Source organism: Crocuta crocuta, unplaced genomic scaffold (assembly GCF_008692635.1).
Source record: "Crocuta crocuta isolate KB4526 unplaced genomic scaffold, BGI_CrCroc_1.0 scaffold29, whole genome shotgun sequence".
Classification (NCBI taxonomy): Eukaryota; Metazoa; Chordata; class Mammalia; order Carnivora; family Hyaenidae; genus Crocuta; species Crocuta crocuta.
Window position 1 is genome coordinate 6,805,822 of NW_027533280.1, and position 16,946 is coordinate 6,822,767.

At 57.4% G+C, this 16,946-nt stretch overlaps 1 protein-coding gene across 1 annotated transcript in view; it reads left to right on the forward strand.

Annotated features, from left to right (window-relative positions):
- The first annotated feature begins 6 nt into the window (after window positions 1-6).
- DTX1 (deltex E3 ubiquitin ligase 1) overlaps window positions 7-16,946 on the forward strand; it is a 33,266-nt gene continuing 16,326 nt past the window's right edge. Inside the window, 1 exon segment of the mRNA XM_077747963.1 lies at window positions 7-908. Within this exon segment, the coding sequence (XP_077604089.1) occupies window positions 650-908 (259 nt within the window). The 5' untranslated portion in view covers window positions 7-649.

Sequence of the window (16,946 nt, forward strand, 5' to 3'; positions counted from 1 at the left end):
CCGCGGCGCACCCTCTCCCGTGCGTTCTTCAGGCATCCAGGCCTACGAGGACGCCGTGTGAAGCAGGGACAGGGGGGACAGGGACGCCCCCTTCAGCAGGAGCCGTCGGAGGGGCGGACCCGAGACCAGGCGAGCAGCCCCACTGGAGCCCGGCTCAGGGTCTGGGACGCAGTCGGGAGCGCAGAGGGCCGGCCCGGCGCCCCCCGCCGCAGAGCCAGCAGGCTGGCCCGGGCCTCCGGGGTGACAGGCCCTGCGTCGCTGGCTGGGAAGAAGTGACTGGAGCCGAGCAGGGGAGAGACTGGACCTAGAGTCGGGGCGGCTGCCTCACTCTCTTTCTGAGCCCAGGGAAGCAAGGAATTTAGAGCAGCGTGTCCCCATCCTAAAAAAGACACTTGCTTTCCAGAGCAGCGCCCTTTATCTGAGACAGCGCTGGGGGAAGGGGTCCTTGGAGCCTGGAACGCCACCCCACGCTCCTTCACCTGGGGCCTCTGGGCCTCACAGAGGACCCCGGGCTGGAAAGGAGGCCTTGGGCTCTTGCGGCCCCTCCCCTGGGGAGAAAGGAAGTTCCCTGCCTTCTCCCTGGCCCAGGACCCAGGAGGAGCCGGGCGGCCACTGCGGGGTCCTGGCCCCTGAGGCTGCAGCAGCGGCCATGTCAAGGCCAGGCCAGGGCGTGATGATGCCAGTGAGCGGGCTTGGCTTCCCACCGCAGAATGTGGCCCGGGTGGTGGTGTGGGAGTGGCTAAATGAGCACAGCCGCTGGCGGCCTTACACGGCCACCGTGTGCCACCACATCGAGAACGTGCTCAAGGAGGACGCCCGTGGTTCTGTGGTCCTGGGGCAAGTGGATGCCCAGCTGGTGCCCTACATCATCGACCTGCAGTCCATGCACCAGTTCCGCCAGGACACAGGTGAGCAGACGCGTCCCCACCCCACCTGTCCGGCCAGGAGGACACTGGGACAGCCGCACCATCACTACCACAAAACACCACCTTTCGTGGCGGGTTGTTGAAATCCCCACAGCAGCCCCGGGTAGGGCGACTGCAAGGCTGACCTGCTGGCCCAGCCCTGCTCACCTCCCGCAAAAGGGACAGCCTCGCCCAGTCCAGCTTAAGGTTGGGTTCCAGCCCGGCCTCTTCTATGAGTTGTAGGGCCCTGGCTGAGTTACATCTCCTCGCTTAGCCTCGGTTTCCTCATCGGTAAAATGGGCAGATCAGTGCCTCCCACAGCTATGCTCACTGAGCACAGAACCTAGAAAACAGGAGCACTCAGGAAAAGGGCTTTCCATCCACTTCCTCATTTGCTTTTTCTCCAATAATCACAGATACTAATACCCTTGAATTCTTCTTCTTCTTATTATCATCAGTCCCATTTTACAGATGAAGAAACTGAGTCTCACAGTAACTAAGTGATTTAAAAACTCAGAGCTGGGATTTAAGCCCAGGCAGTTGAATTCCAGAGCCAACACTCTTGATTGGTTTCCTGTCCTAGCCCCCAGGCATTGGTGGTGTTGGGTCGGTGTGATGGTGGGGGGGGGGGGGGGGGGGTGGCCATGACGGTGGGAGTGCTGACTGCGGAAGTGGTGGTGGCGGCGGTGTTGATGGTTGTGTTGGTGGTTACCTTGGGGATGTCGTGCCGGGTACAACGATGAAGGAGAGGATGAGGTTGGTAGCAATCTTGGTGGCTGTGTGATAGGTAACGATAGTGATAAAAATGGTGAGGTCCACGCTGGGCATTCGTGTTCTGGAGACGTGCCATCCCTGCGGGGGGGTCTCTCTGAGTCGCCGCTGGGGGGTCTCTGACAAGCCAGGTGGGCAGCGGGGGATGGTGAGTGCCTGCCTCAAGGAAGCCACCAAAGAATCCTTGGCATGTCTGACCCCCAGGGCCAGCTGATGGAGGTCTGGGGGGCTCCTGCGAGTCCCCGGTCGACGGGACTGCACCTAAGAGCCTTGGAGAGAGTAGGATGCTCCCTGCTCTCCCAAGCTGTTCGAGACGGTAGCCACTAATGACATGCAGCTATTTAAATTTATGCCAATTAAAATTAAATTTTAAAATTCAGTCCCTCAGTCCCCCAGCCACGTTTCAAGTGCTCAATGGCCACATTGAGCTGAGAGCTGCCATGTTGGACAGCGTGGCTCCAGAACACTGTCATTATTACAGAAAGTTCTGGGGGGTAGCTACGCACTAGAACTTGCTTGGTGCCAACAGAGTGGTCACCAAAGTGTGGAAGCACAGATGAATTCATAATACGTGGTTTTAGTAGATCTGTGATGCCAGAGCTCCAGGCATTGAGGGCAGTCACTGGTGGTGCCAGGCACTTATTCATGCTATCATACAATCACTTATTGATCCCGCTGTGCGTCAGACCGAATGCATGGAGCGCTGGAAAAATGCATGGAGCGAGACGGACAGGGTCCCGCGTAGAGGTTCACGGGTGGATCTATACCGGAAGCCCCAGGGAGCAAACAATCACATAATGCACAGACAATCAGCCGCAGGTCTGAGAACATGAAATAAACCCAGTGTCAGGGCAGGGACAGAAGATTAACCTCAGGAAGTGATGTGTGAATGGAAATATGAAGAATGAGGGACTGGGGGTGGTGTTCTAGGCAGAGGGAGCGGCGAGTGCAAAGGCCCTGTGGTAGGAAGGAGCAGAGTACATTCAAGTCCACTGTGTGAAGAGTGCAGTAAATGAGGGGAAGGTGGTGCAAGCCGAGGTTGGAGCAGGGCCTAGACAGCCATGAAAAGGGCTCTGAGTTTTCTCCTGACAGTAGAGAAAATCACCAGGAACCCTCATGCCCATTCGTGCAGAGAGGCACTGAGCCGCTGATGGAGAAGTGAGAAATGCTAGGTGTACCCTGCCGCATTCATCTGGTTTGTCCTCAGACCTTCTCTGCTGGAGGGCGGGGGTCTGACATCGGGAGGAGGTGGCTTTTCTCCTTGGCTTGGTGTTTGGCTTTCTGCAGGTTCAGGGCCAGCATTGGGTGTGGAAATTTTCCAGGGCCTGGCTTGGGGTGGGGAGGGGCGCTTGGAGGCAGGGATAACCCCTCCCGCTTGGTCTTTGATCCCCTCTTTCAGACCCCTTGGCTTTCCTATTCCCAATTCCCTCCATTCCCCCCTTTCAGCAGGTACCCTCAGTGGCGCCCCATTCAGGGCTCAGCCTTGCCGAATCCCCCAGAAGTTCAGCCTCAGCTACTTCCCTCCGCCTCCTCCCCTGAGCTGTTCACCCACACCTACCCCCCCACCCCACCCCCGCCGTTTGCCGGAAAAGGGAAAAACCACTCATCCCTCAACAGGCTCCTGGGAGCCTGCCAAGACCTCCCAGTGAGGCAGGAAGGCCTGGAAACCTGGGGGCTGGAGGGGGCCACCTTGGTTATGGAAAACTGCCGGAAGGAGGGGCAAAATGCCTCCCCAGCAGACACGTTATTCTGTGCTCCCCCACTTCTCCCAGAAGTAAAAGAAGCCGAGAAAGGACATCGTGTCCTCAGTGTTGATGGCCCAGGGAAGAGCCCCAAGCAGGTGTCCTCAGCTCTCCAGGCCTCAGTTTCCATCTGTGAAATGAGTGAGAGCATCAGCTTGCTAGCGGGGTTGTTGGGTTGACAGAGAGAACCGGGCCTATTATTTTATCCCGCAAACGTTGACTAATCACCCACCATGTGCCTAACAGGTACTAAACACTATAGATGCACGAGAAGTGGGTAGGAGGTCCTAAATCTTGTTAAAGATTACGATTCTCTCTTGCATGCACTTTCTCCCTCCCTCTCTGTCTCTTTCTCTCTCTCTTTCTCTGTCTCTTTCTCACCACCCCCCCACCATCACACACGCACAAAACAATATAAAGTTATAAAACCAAAAGCTCACATGTATGTACTGAAACGAACACAGCGTCTCTCTAGGTTTTTTTTTAAATTTTTTTTAATGTTTTATTTATTTCTAGGAGAGAGAGAGAGAGAGAGACAGCGTGAGCAGGGGAGGGTCAGAGAGAGAGGGAGTCACAGACTGAAACAGGCTCCAGGCTCTGAGCTGGCGGTCAGCACAGAGCCCGACGCGGGGCTCGAACCCACGAACCGCGAGACCATGACCTAAGCGAAAGTCGGACGCTTAACCGACTAAGCCACCCAGGCGCCCCTCTCTAGGTTTTATAATTGTAAAATTCTTGGTAAGTTCACTGAAGCTGACCTTTAACTTTTTTGGGAGGGTAAAGTGGCAGGTGCCTCAGCTTGGCTAGTGCCCTACTGCAGCTGACGGACTTTCTGATAAGGTCAGACAGTAATTATGTTAGCCTTTGCGGGCCTTACTGACTCTGTTGTAAGTGCTCACCTCTTCCTTTGTAACATAGAAGCAGTCACAGACAGGGGGCCTGGGTGGCTCAGTCGGTTAAGCGTCTGACTTCGTCTCAGGTCATGATTTCATGGTTCCTGAGTTCAAGCCCCATGTCAGGCTCTGTACTGCCAGCTCAGAGCCTGGAGCGTGCTTCGGATTCTGTGACTCCCTCTCTCTCTGCCCCTCCCCCGCTCACACTGTGTCTCTGTCTCTCTCTCAGAAATAAACATTAAAAAAAAGAAAGCAGTCACAGACAGTAAGCCAATGAACAAAGGTGGCTGTGTTCTGATAAAGCTTGTTATGGACACTAAAATTTGAGTTTGCATAAATTTCGTAAGTTTCTTTTTTTCCCAACTACTTAAAAGTGTAAAAACCCCTCTTAGCTCATGAGCTATGCAAAAGCAGGCAGTGGGCAGGCTTGGCCCCCAGGCTACAGTTCACCAACCCCACCACCCCCTGCCCTTTGTGTTCCTAAGGGGGGAAGAGCCGTGCCTCACCCAGCACAGCACATAGAGGAATCCACGCCCCGTGGTGTGTGCCGAGGTGCATGTGTGTGCGTGCGCAGCTCCAGCCCGCTTGTGTACCACCGACACGCAAGTGCCCTGTCTCTGTGTCTGTCGTGCAGCCAGCGGAAGGAAGCCCAGGTGTCAGGCTCGGACCACAGGAGGGGGCCCGGGCCCGGGTCCCATGGGGGCTGCTGTTTGTTCAGCCGGTGCCCCCTCACCTCTTCCCTGCTGGGCTGTTTTCATCGCTCGCCACGGGAGGTGAGGTTCCCTTTGAAGTTCTGCAGGTCCAGAGCCCACGTGTGGGGGGAGCGCTGTGACCCTGGGCCACGTGATGTCAGGGCACTCGCCGCCGTGTCCCAGGCACAGGCTGGAAGGGAGAGCCAGGCGCAGGCAGAGGGAGGAGGCGGGCGCCCTCTTCATGGACGTACGCTCTGCGATGCCGTGATCTCCTTGCTTGTCACGCGCCGCTGCCCCAGAGCCTCCCTCGTCTTCCTTGGTGCTGAGCTGCCCTTGCCACACACACGCCGAGATGTCACAAATGGGAAGCCAAGGTCGACGGGTTTGCCCAGGTGCTTGCAGCATCAACAGGGGTGGCTTCCGCCAGCAGCGGGGAAATACTTCGGGAAGCCACAACGTCCCTGAGGGTTAATTGTCCCCCGCCCTGCTGTGGGGGTGACAGCGCACCCAGACCCCTCAGTTTCCACCTGGTCCCCACAGCTGGACAGAGCCACCACTTGGCCACTTCCCAGACAACTTCCGGATCCCTCCCTGGACTTACGTGGCTGGGGACAGAGGGACGGGCCGGCTTTCTGACTGTCTCCCACTCCCCCTTCCTCTGCTGCTAGGCCGACGTGCGGCAGCCTTCTGCTCACCCTGTAGACGGGACAGCTGAGGCCGGGAGGGACCGGGCTGGAGACCGTCCCCAGGTGCTGTCCCCACGGCTCAAAGCGTGGTGGCTGTGCTAGCCTCCCAAACTGTAGACCTGGCATGGCAGTTGGCAGCTGCTTTCAGTATCTCCCAAGCCTACGTCGTTCATTCTCCGGCCAGCTGGGGCTCCACTCAGCCCGGTCACTGCCCTGACGAGAATGTCCTTCTGAGGACTTGCTAAGGCCGTTGGGAACCAGTGGGACCACCCAGAGAGGGAAGCAGCCATCACCAGGGAAAGCACCGCCAGAAGTTAGACTCTTGGGCAGGCTATTGTGCGGCCCAGAGAAGGTGAGTGACTTGCCCAAGGTCACACGGCCATTCAGCCCCAAGGTGGAACCCAGGCCTCTCCGACAGGTCTCAGGGATGGAGAACAAGGTGACCTTCAGTGCTGGGCTGAGAGCGTCCCCTCCCCCTTCTCCCTTCAGAGCTCTGCTGGGACCTGTTGTCACGAGCGGCCTATGTAACCCCAGAGGCCTCCAGCACCAGCTCCTTAGCTACAGGACCCCTGGGGACCCTCTCCCAGCCGATACGGGAGGCTCCCACGGCTGGGCCTGACAGCATTCGCACCACTACAGACCCACCCCGTGGCCCCTGGCTGCTTCTCTGGCCCCAGGAGATTTTTTTTTTTTAAGTTTATTTATGTATTTTAAGAGAGAGCACGCACACACTTGCGCACAAGTGAGCAGGAGAGGGGCAGAAAGAGACAGAGAGAGGGAGAGCGAGAACCCCAAGCAGGCTCCGAGCTGCCAGCACAGAGCCCCACACAGGGCTTGATCCGGTGAACTGTGAGATCATAACCTGAGCCAAAAGCCAAGATCAAGAGTCGGACACTTACCCGACTGAGCCACCAGGGCTCCCCTCCACGAGCCTCTTCTGATCATGTAAACCCGTCTTCACTTTTATTTGACAGTTCAATGGTGCCTTCTCAGTAACAGGCACTTGGCTGGGTCCTGGGGACTCAGAGAGAGGGACAGGACCCTTGCCAGAGTGGTTTCAGTGTCTCGTGAAGGCAGAGGCAGCCGCATAGCGTGGGAATAGCCACTGAACCCTCTGACTCCGCTATAGAGCTGAACTGAACTGCAGCTTGGCTAGCTGTGTGCCCATGGGCAAACCTCTTAACCTCTGGTAGCCTCAGTTCCCTCCCTGTAAGGCGGGAATAACAATAGTCCCTATCTGAGAGGGTTGTCGTGACGATTAAATGAGATACTATAGGTAAGAACATGAAGAATATTACTCTGCACATAGTTATCGTGCCTGCTCGAGTAGGAAAAAGAGTTGAATGCTTCACAGGAGAGGTACGGGTTGCCTTTGGCCAGGTGATGTGGGCAGCATGTGCCTGGGGGCTTCGAGAGAGAGGGCTTCCTTGAGGCGGCGTCCTCAAAGAGTCTGTATTGTTCGAGGAACACTTCTAGGTGGAAGAAACTGCATCAGCAAGGTCCTGGAGGAGACCTCAGGCCTGGGTGGAAGAGGGAGGCTGTGATGGAAGAGGGGAGGGGTAAGGGAAGCCTCTTGGGTCCCACTGGGCATCGCCAGGCTGCCAGCTGCTGCCCTTTAGCGGGCGGGCCCCAGGGGACCCAGAGCCATGCTGAAGGACCAGCCTCGTTAATCACGGGCCCTTGGAGGCCAGAGCTGCAGCATGCTCGGGCCGGGGGGAGGGGGAGTGGCTGATGCAAGCATATCCTACAGTCCATCGGACTCCCTCCACCCAGCCAGTGGGCATCACCCCATTTTACACACAGCAAAGCTGAGGCCCGGTGACCGGGGGGCCACCTGCCGGAGCGACGGTGGGACATTCAGACCCAGGTCTGCAGCGCCCACTCCCAGGCCAGGCCTGGCGGCCTAGCACCTTGGACAGCGCCACCAGCGCCCTGCGCAGGCCTGCAGGGGTGGCTTGCCCCGCGGATCCTGGGTCGGATCCTGCTCACAGCCAGCGCCTTCCCTCTCCTCTCCTGTCCCCTGCCCCTCCTTCACCCTCTCCATCCTTCCCTGCTTTCTCCCAACCCCCAGCCTCCTCTTTCCAAGGGAGCTGTGGAGTCCAGCCCAGACGTGAGGGAGGTGATGAGCGCTGTGGCGGGGAGGGGAGGGGGATGACGGGTTCTGTCCGGCGTGATGGAGGGTGGGACGCAGACGAGGGGTGAAGGGGGACGCATGGGAGTCCTGGTGGGGAGGTGAGAACACATGACTGGGGGGNCAGGGCCTCCCCCCTCCCACTACTCCTACATCACACCCCAGGCAGCTACCCCCAGCACAGCCTCCAGGCCCACGCAGCCTCCTGATGGACACAGACACCCCCACCAGCCCCTGGCCGCCGCCGCTGAGGACACGGGGCCCCAAACCTGGAACTGTGGGTGAGACCCGGGCCCCAGGTGCCCTTCCCAGCAGCTCTCTGGGAGTGGGGGGTGGGGTGCAGGCACTCCCTCCCTGGGCCCCCCTTTTCTCCTCTGTAATGTGGGCCCAACAACAGTACCTATCACGTGGGATTGTGGTCGGTATGACCCCCTTCATTCATGCAGCAGGAATGTAATGAGCACCTAGTACGGGCCAGGCACTGTCCTAGGCCCCAAGGACGCAGCAGCAAACAGGACAGACAAGCGCTTTTCCTCAAGGCCCTTCTGTCCGGTGTGACACAGGAGGCCAGGCACCAAGGAGGTCCCAGGATGTGGGGCTGCTCCTGACCTTGGGGCCCCAGGAACTACCAGGCTGGGGGCTCAGTCTCCTCTGGCTCCTCCGTGGCTGTGTCCTTGCTCTGCCTCCCCGGCTAAGCTCCTCTCCCTCTCTGGGCTCCGCCCATTGTGCCTCTGGAGCCGCTCCAGGCTGCCACCTCCACCTGGCCAGGCAGTAGTAGCAGGCGGATGACGTGGTATGGGAGGGAGGCTGGCACCCGGCCCTGGAGCTGAATGTCCTGAAATGCAGAACAAAGGACCAGGCAATCAAAGGAGGCAGCGCTGGCGGCCAGGACAGCCCTGCCAGCAGCTACAGCATAGCCACCTCTTCTCCCGGTGACAGGCTGCGCCCGCCGCTGCTGGGCCTTTGTCCCCTCTCCCTCCAGCTGCAAGCAGAGCCGGCCGGAGGAAGCCTCGGTTTACCTGAAATCACACCCTCATGGGGCCCTCCTAGGCCTCTCCGTTCCAGGGAACAAAGGTTCATTCCTGCCAACGTGTTGGTCACCTGCTACTGTGGAAGTAAGAGAAGGGGTCTGGGCTCCAATTTCCGGGTGATTAGGGCCAAGTCTCTGTCCCTCTCTGGGACCCAGTTCCCCCGTCTTGACAGAGGCTGATGCTTACAGAGCCTGGGCAGCTAATAGAAGTGGGTGCAGTGGCCGGGAAGGCAAAGGTTTTCAACTGTCGTTCTCTAGTGCCTGGTACACAGTAGGTGTTCAATAAATACTACAAAGCATAAATGCGGTGACCATGACTCAGTTTCTGCTAACGGTTGCCAAGGAGGTCAGTCCCTCTGGCCACGTCTTTGGATATTTTGGGATTTTTGGAACCCAGACTTGAGTGAGTCTACCCCAGTTTTTAAAGGCAGGTCATTTTTTTTTTTTTTTTTAATGTAAATAGCACGCGGACCATAACAGACTCGTATCCACCACTAACTTGCAATCTCCAGGCTCGTCATCTATAGTATTCAGTTAGGTTCACTTGTGTGTGTTTGGTCCTTCCTTCCTTCCTTCAGCCAGCATTTTCCAAGGGCCTATGCCGAGGTTCCCGGCTATCAGGGGATGATGCTAAGGTGGCTGAAAGCCTGCCCAACCTTTGAGAGGCACCCAGGCTGGAGGGAACACAGTCTCAATATTTTAGCGAGCTACGTGCTTTAAAGGGGGTACTGCAGTGGCAAGGTGCTATGGGAGCCCCGAGAAGGGTGTGAGTCTCCTTAAGTATGGCCGGAAGTTCCCAAGAGGGTAGTGCTTGAGCTGAACCAGGAAGGTTGCTTGGGAACCCGGCAGGGAGGAAAATGGGGTGGGTGAATAGGACATTCTAGACTGAGGGAATGGCACGTGCAGATACTCGGACGCATAGCCCTGCACAATGTGTTGAGAAAATAACTAGAGGTTTAGTGTGGTGAGAGTGTGAGACTGCATCATAGACAGCTTGTGATGGGTCAGAGATGGGCTGAAAGAGCTTAGACTGATTCCTAAGGGCACTAGGGAGCTATTGATGGGTACTGAGCAGAGGGGTGATGTGATCAGACTTGAGTTTGGCTCTGGCTGCCAAGTGAGAAAGGACTGCAGGGGGCAGAGGGTGGAAGCTGGGACACTGGGCAGAGGCTACTGCAATAGTCTAGGTAAGAAGCTGGTAGTGGCAGTGGAAGTGGGTAGAAGTTCAAATCCAGCTGGGTTCTATCCTGGCTCAGTAACTTTGTAGCTGTGTGACTCTGCGCAAGTCACTTCACCTCTCTGTGCTTCAGCACTTGGGCGAGGCAGTGATATTAACGGTGCTGCTCTGCGGATTGTTGTGTGGATTAAGAGTTGACTTACGTGAAGCACTGAGTGTTGTCTGTTTCAGAGGTGAGGAAGGAGAGACTCAGAGCAGTCAGGTCAGTTGCCCGGGGCCACACAGCGCTCCAGGAGATGGAGACTGTCTGCTCCTTCTGTTCCCTGCCGCTCGTTTCCGTGCCAGGGGGTCTGAACCCCGTGTGCTAGAAGCCAGGTGACCGAGAAGCCCTGAACATAGGCCATGAAGTGGGCACATCCAGCTGCCAGCAGCCTCTGGGACAAGGGCCTTTCGAACTCGATTTGCAGGCAGTATCCTGAGTGCCGGGCAGCCCCTTGGCCTTCCTCGGCCCTCCCCTCTCCCCTCCGTTGCCCTGGCCTGGCTGCCAGCCCACCCTGGGGAGCCTGGGCCAGCTTCAAACGTGCAGAAACCGCTAATGGGCCTCAGCGAGCCTGACGAGTCCCCTGGGAGAGTTTGAAGGGAAACAGAACACCGCGGGATTATTGATCACAGCTGGGAGGGCAGGGGCGGGGCGCCCGGGGGCCACCCCTGCAGGCGGTTCAAACCCCAGCCCGGCCTCTGCCCTAGCCACGCCTCCCCATCTTCTCTGGGAGCCTGAGTTTCCCCGTCTTCCGTCTTCCGAGTGGGGCCTACAGGAGTGCTCAAAACCCCTAGGGCTGCCGTGGAGATTGGGGGGGGTGCCTGTAAACCCCTGGGGACAGGAGCTGATAAATCGGGCTGGGATTACAGCTGCTGTTGCTGCTGTGGAGGGAGCTGGCCGGCCATGCAGACAGTCGGTGAGGGTTGAGGGAGAGGACCTCTATCCTGGAAGGTCCTCAGCCCCGTGCCTTGCCTGACCTCCGTGCCTCAGTTTCCTCCTCTGGAAAATGGGTTGGTGGCAGTAGAGCGGAACAGTAAAGGGAACAGCGATGGGAGTCAGGGTAGGAGTCTGGCTAGACCACTCGCTTGCATGTAACCTTGGGCACGTTCCTAAGCCACTGTGCCTCCGTTTCCTCACCCCTGACACGGGGTAATAATATCCCTACCTCTTGGGGCTGTCGTGAAGATCGCACATGTTTACAGGGGCCTGGGTCATACAAGCGTGTTCTCTGACTGCATCCTAGCGGTACTACGGTTATTCTTGGGCTGGTGGAGGGGTCAGGAAAGTCCCTCCCTGGGGCCTGGCAGCCAGTGGGTGCTCAGCTCATGTTCAACCCACTGCCCAGCCCCTGGTCACAGGCCTCAGCCTGGAGCAGGACTCCTCCAGCGGACAGGAAGTCCCGTGGCTACCTCCCGGTCCCACAGAGCCCTCCCTCCTGGGGAGGCCCCTGGGGGCCCCCACACTGAGATCACTTCCCTCCAGGAAGCCACCTCCCCCTGTGCAAGGGAGGGGTTCCCTGCTGGGCCTTGGGGCTGGCCCAATCCAGGGAGGGACCCTCTGGCGTCTGAGGGTAGGCAGGAGGGCCTGGGACCCTCCTTTCTCTCGAGAATGTCAGCTGAGACATGCACACAGCCCACCTCCAGGAAGGGGGTCAGATCAGCCCCACATTCTTCGGGCAGAAACCTCACAGCTAAACACAGTGAGTGAAGCTGAGGTAGTGAGTTCCCCATTGTTGGAGGGATCCCAGGCTGGGCAACCATGTAGCTGAGTTGAACCCTTGAGAACCAGTCCGACCTGGCCTTTCCTTTCCTTCACGAATGGAGCGTCAGCCCCAGCTCTCCCGAAGTTCCACTGCTCTGGGCCTCAGTTGCCTCATCTGTAAAACAGGAATAATCCTGGCCTCTCCCCGGAAGGAGGGATAAAATGAGTTAGTGAAGGAAAGTGCCGGGCACAGCATCTGGCACACAGTGGTGCTCAATAAATGCTAGCTCCGTTGTTCTTGCTGTAGCCACTGTCTGCCCCCGTCCTCTCTCCTCCCCCCTCTTCCCTGTCTCTTGTCTTCTCTGACTCTCCCTGACTGTCTCAGTCTCTAGGTTTGGGGTTTTGTTTCTTTCTGTCTCTCACCCTCGGTCTCCCTCTCTGCCCCCCACCCCCACCCCTGCTTTCCTTCTCTCCGCCTCGGCATTTCCCATTTTCATCTTGGTCTCCCTATGGTAGTGTCTCTGTGCGTGTGTGCCTCTCTCTGTCTCTCTCTGCCTCTCCCCCCTCGTCTCTCGCTCTGTTTCCATCTCTCTCATTGTCTCTGTCCCAGGCATGAACTGCTGATGGGCGGCCGTGGCCATGGCTCATCTCAGCGCGTTTAGCTCCTAAAGTCCTCCCGCTGACATTTGGCCAAAGCCCCTTTCCCCTCAGCTCAGAGGGAACAAGATTGCAATTCTTCAACCAAACATTCCTTTTATAATTCCTTTCTTTAATGTTTATTCATTTTTTGAGAGAGAGAGAGAGAGAGACAGAGCGTGAGCAGGGGAGGGGCAGAGAGAGAGGGAGACGCAGAATCCAAAGCAGCTCCAGGCTCTGAGCTGTCAGCACAGAGCCTGACGCGGGTCTCGAACCCACGAACTGTGAGATCATGACCTGAGCCGAAGTCAGACGCTTAACCGGCTGAGCCACCCAGGCGCCCCTCAATCAAACATTCCGGGTGCCCTGGAAGCCCACAAGGGGGTGGTCTGCTCGAGACAGCCCCGCTGTGCCCCCAGGTCCCCAGCTTCCCAGGCTGAAGAGCCTCCGGCCCCATCTTAGACCCATTGTTCTGGCCCAAAATCTAGGCCACGGCCACTGGGCAGGAGAAGCGCCCCCGCCCCCCCTGGGGCCTGGTCCACGGCCAGCGCGAGCCCGAGGTGGCCGGCCGGGCAGGCGGGCAGCAGCGGGCACCGCAGGCTGGAGGGCCCGGCCGGGCAGACGGCTGCTGCCCTAATTACTCCAGCTCTCCAGGTTCCAATCTCGTTTGAAAAGGACTCCAGGGACGCAGCCTTTAATAACTACCAGTAAACAGGCAGGAAAATCAATACCTGGTAAATAGAGCCCTGGAGAGAGGGCCGCCTGGGCCGGCTGGGCCTGGCCTGCTGGGAGGGGCCTTCGGAGGCCTTTGTTGCCGAGCTGGCCAGCGCCGGCCTTCGGAACCCTGTCCCCCCGCCCCCCGGGGACCCTGTGTGCACTTTGGCTCCTGCGGCCTCCGCTCCCCCTCCACCGAAACCAGTAGCTTGCTGCATCTGTTGCAGACACCTCCTTTGTGCCCGGCTTTGTGCCTAGTGCTGGGAACACGGGTGGATCCGACCTGGTTCTTGTCCTGAAAATCATCAGCCAGTGAGGGAGAGGACACACAAAAATGAACTGACAACACAAGGACGTGTGCCAGTCACAGCAGCAGAAACACAAAAGCACTTCGGGGAACGGGGTTTTGTTGGGTGAATAGGAGTTCACCGAGCGAACAGGGGCTGGGCGAGGGGGGCTGTGGGTAACGTATGACGTAATAATAACAGCTGTCTTAGTTAACGTTCACTGAGCACTCACGGCGGCCGCGCGCTCTGCTGAGCACCTGTGCTGAGCGTTGTCTTATTCTGTCCCACGGTAATTCTCTGGGGTATGTATTAATACGCTCATTTTGCAGATGAAGACACTGAGGCTATGTGTGGAGCCAGGGTTTGCGTATGGCCGGGGAGACTTCTGAGTTGTTTCTCTCAACTGCTTAAGTCTACACTTCCCGCCTCTGCCCCTACCCTGCCCCGCTCAAGGCTTGATGCACAGAGGTTGGTTAAAAAAAGCAAGTTCCCAGCCTTTCCTTTACCATCCAGGGGTTACAACCCTCCAGGAGGCTCATGGCCGTGCTTCAGGGACACCAGGCCCGAAGATCATCTCTCATGAGCCCTCATTTTGCGGGTGGGGAACCAGGCTCTGCGAGGGGACCAGCACCCAGGAGCAGGGCAGGAACGGGACCCAGAAAGGTTCCCTACGACCCCCTCCCAGGCCTGCCCTGGGGGACCACAGTGTCCAGGAAAAAAATCAATATGCACACACTCCATTAAAATGATAAATCAGGCATCAGAATAAGGCAGCCTGAGAGGCCCTGGGCCGGGGGGTGNGAGTCCTGGGATGTCACCCTCACTATGTCTGTCTCACGGTGATGGCTTCGAGTCTGTGCCTCGGCTTTCCTGGCTCTCAGCCCTCTGACAGCAGAGGACCAGCTCTCTCCGACCCGAGCAGGGACCCAAGTAGAATTCAAGGATAGTCTGTGCTCAGGAGAAGCCTGAACGGGGCAGGGGGACGCGGGGGCCTCCGGAAGCTCCATGGAGGGCCCGCACCCATCTGGTTGCAGACCCCTGATCCAGGCGCCAAGGAACTGTGCCCGTTAGCAGCAGAAATGCCCTCCACGTTGTGAGGGCCTGCTGCCCGTCAGGCGCTGTGCTTGACGCGGGGGACACGGCAGTGAGCAAAGCGGTCAAGATCGCCGACCTCTGGGCCGACAGCCTCGTGGGAAGAGAGGGAAAAAAAAAAAAAAGGTGTGCAAATAAAATTNAGTCTTCCTGAAGAGGTGACCTCTGAGCAGAGACCTGAAAGGAAGGAAACCGTGAGAGCATCCGGGAGCCACGGCGTCCTGTTCCAGGTAGAGGGGACAGCAGGTGCTTGGCGCACTGGAGGAATGGCAAGGCCAGGGCAGCTGGAGTGGAGTGAGTGAGAGGGAGGTGGTTAGGTGATGAGTGAGAGAGAAGAAGACCGGACCCTGTGGCCTCATGGGACTTGGTCGGAGCTTTGTAGACAGCGTGGAGTTTGGTGGGTCGTAGTGAGGACTCTGGCTTTTACGCCAGGTGAGAGGGGCGCTTTGGGAAGATTTTGAGCAGGAGAATTTTAATCCGATTTGCACGGAACAAGATCCCTCTGGCTGCCGTGTGGGGAACGGACTGAAGATGGCAAGGGAATAAGTAGAGACTAGTCTCGAGTCTACCGCAACAGTCCAGGCAGGAGAGGGTCAGGGTTTAGACCAGGGAGAATCAAAGCAGTGAGGAGCAGTGGTCAGGTGTGGGATGTTATTTGAAGGTAAAGGAGGTGACTGGCTTCACTAACAGACTGGGTGTGAGGTGTGAGGTTAAGTCAGGGATGAGTCCACGTTTTGGGGCGGGGGCGGTATTGGCGCCCGGGGCAGCCGGCAGAATAGAGCTACCAGCAGCTGCCACGGGGGGCACTTCATGGGGAGCAGATTTAGGGCGGGGAGAGACCAGAGCTCTGCTGTAGCAGAGTTTGAGATGCGTGTTGGACTTCCTTAGGAAGGTGCCCAGGAGGCAGCTGGGCTGGCTTGTGCCCATTTTAGAGATGAGACAGTTGGAGCCCAGGGATGTTGAGTCACCTGACCACAGTCACAGAGCTGGCGGGTTGGGAAGCTGGGCCGTGAAGTGAAATCTTTCTGCCTCCAAGCCCTGGGGCCCAACCCGGATCCTGGGCTCTGTGGCTATTCTCACCGAGTAGTCCTCCCAGCAGCTCGGTGTGAGGGCGGCGGGGTGGGTCATGGGTTAGCGTCACCTGCTTTTTCGAGATGGGGCCACCAGGACCTGGGGAGGCAGGAGGGACTTGCCCACTGTTGGCAGTCGAGCGTGGAGCCTTCCTGCAGATGTGCCCAGTGAACCCAGCAAAACAGTCCCTCTACAGTGGCCCCAAGGCACAGAGCAGGCTAAAGCCTCTGAGAAGTCCTGCAGCCTGGACCTTGCCTTAGCTCTGTTTCACGCAGGGTCCCATGGAGCCTTGCTCTCGGGGAGCTCCTGGAGCTTTGGGAAACATGAAGCAGTGATCGGGAGCGAGACCTCAGTGCCCTCAGCTTTTAAATGGGGGCACGAATACTCACCTGGCTGGGGTTATGTGGGAATGTGCATTTTGAATGCGCACTTAGCATGGAGCCCTTGAAAGGGCAGTCAGCAAATGTGTGTTAAAGAAGGAACAGGGGCGCCTGGGTGGCTTAGTCGGTTAAGCGTCCGACTTTCGCTTAGGTCATGATCTCGCGGTTTGTGGGTTCGAGCCCCGCGTCGGGCTCTGTGCTGACTGCCAGCTCAGAGCCTGGAGCCTGTTTCAGTCTGTGACTCCCTCCCTCTCTGACCCTCCCCTGCTCACGCTGTCTCTCTCTCTCTCCTAAAAATAAATAAAACATTAAAAAAAAAAAAGGAAGGAACAAATGAACAAACAGATGAGTGAAAAACAAAGGAATTGGTGGGCGAAGGGATGGACAGAGGCAGGAATTAGCAAAAGGCAGGAAGGGATACAGGAGTCACCAACCCCCACATGGGTCAGTATCTGAACTAGTGGATGCAGCGGTACATTCAGCAAATATCTATTGAGTACCTACTGCGTGCAGGCGCTGAGATTACAGCGGTGAGTAAACCAAAGTCCCTGCCTTGGTGACATTCTAGTGAGAGGAGACAGAAGACAAGATAAATAGGTAAAATATAACTTATGCCAGATGGAGAAAACCGAGCAGGGACGGAGAGAGAGAAAAGGAAGTCTGTGGAGGGGTGGCACATTCTTAACTGGGGTGGCGGTAACTGAGGGAATGACTGAATGCATGAATTACATTACCGAGTGTGAAAAAAAAAAAATGTATCAATGAGAACCGTAGGGAATGGCTACCGGCATGGCTGAAGGATCTAATGAAAGACTGAGTGAATGAATGAACCCGGGGAAGATATGAATGCAGGACCTAGGGCATGAATGAATGAAGGAGCCAATGGAAGAATGACTGAGTGAATAGAGGAATTAGTGCTTGAATTAAAGCACCGATGAGAGGATGGATGAAGGAAGCTTGGAATGAGTGAGCTAAGGGAGGCCAGGAGGCCAGCATGA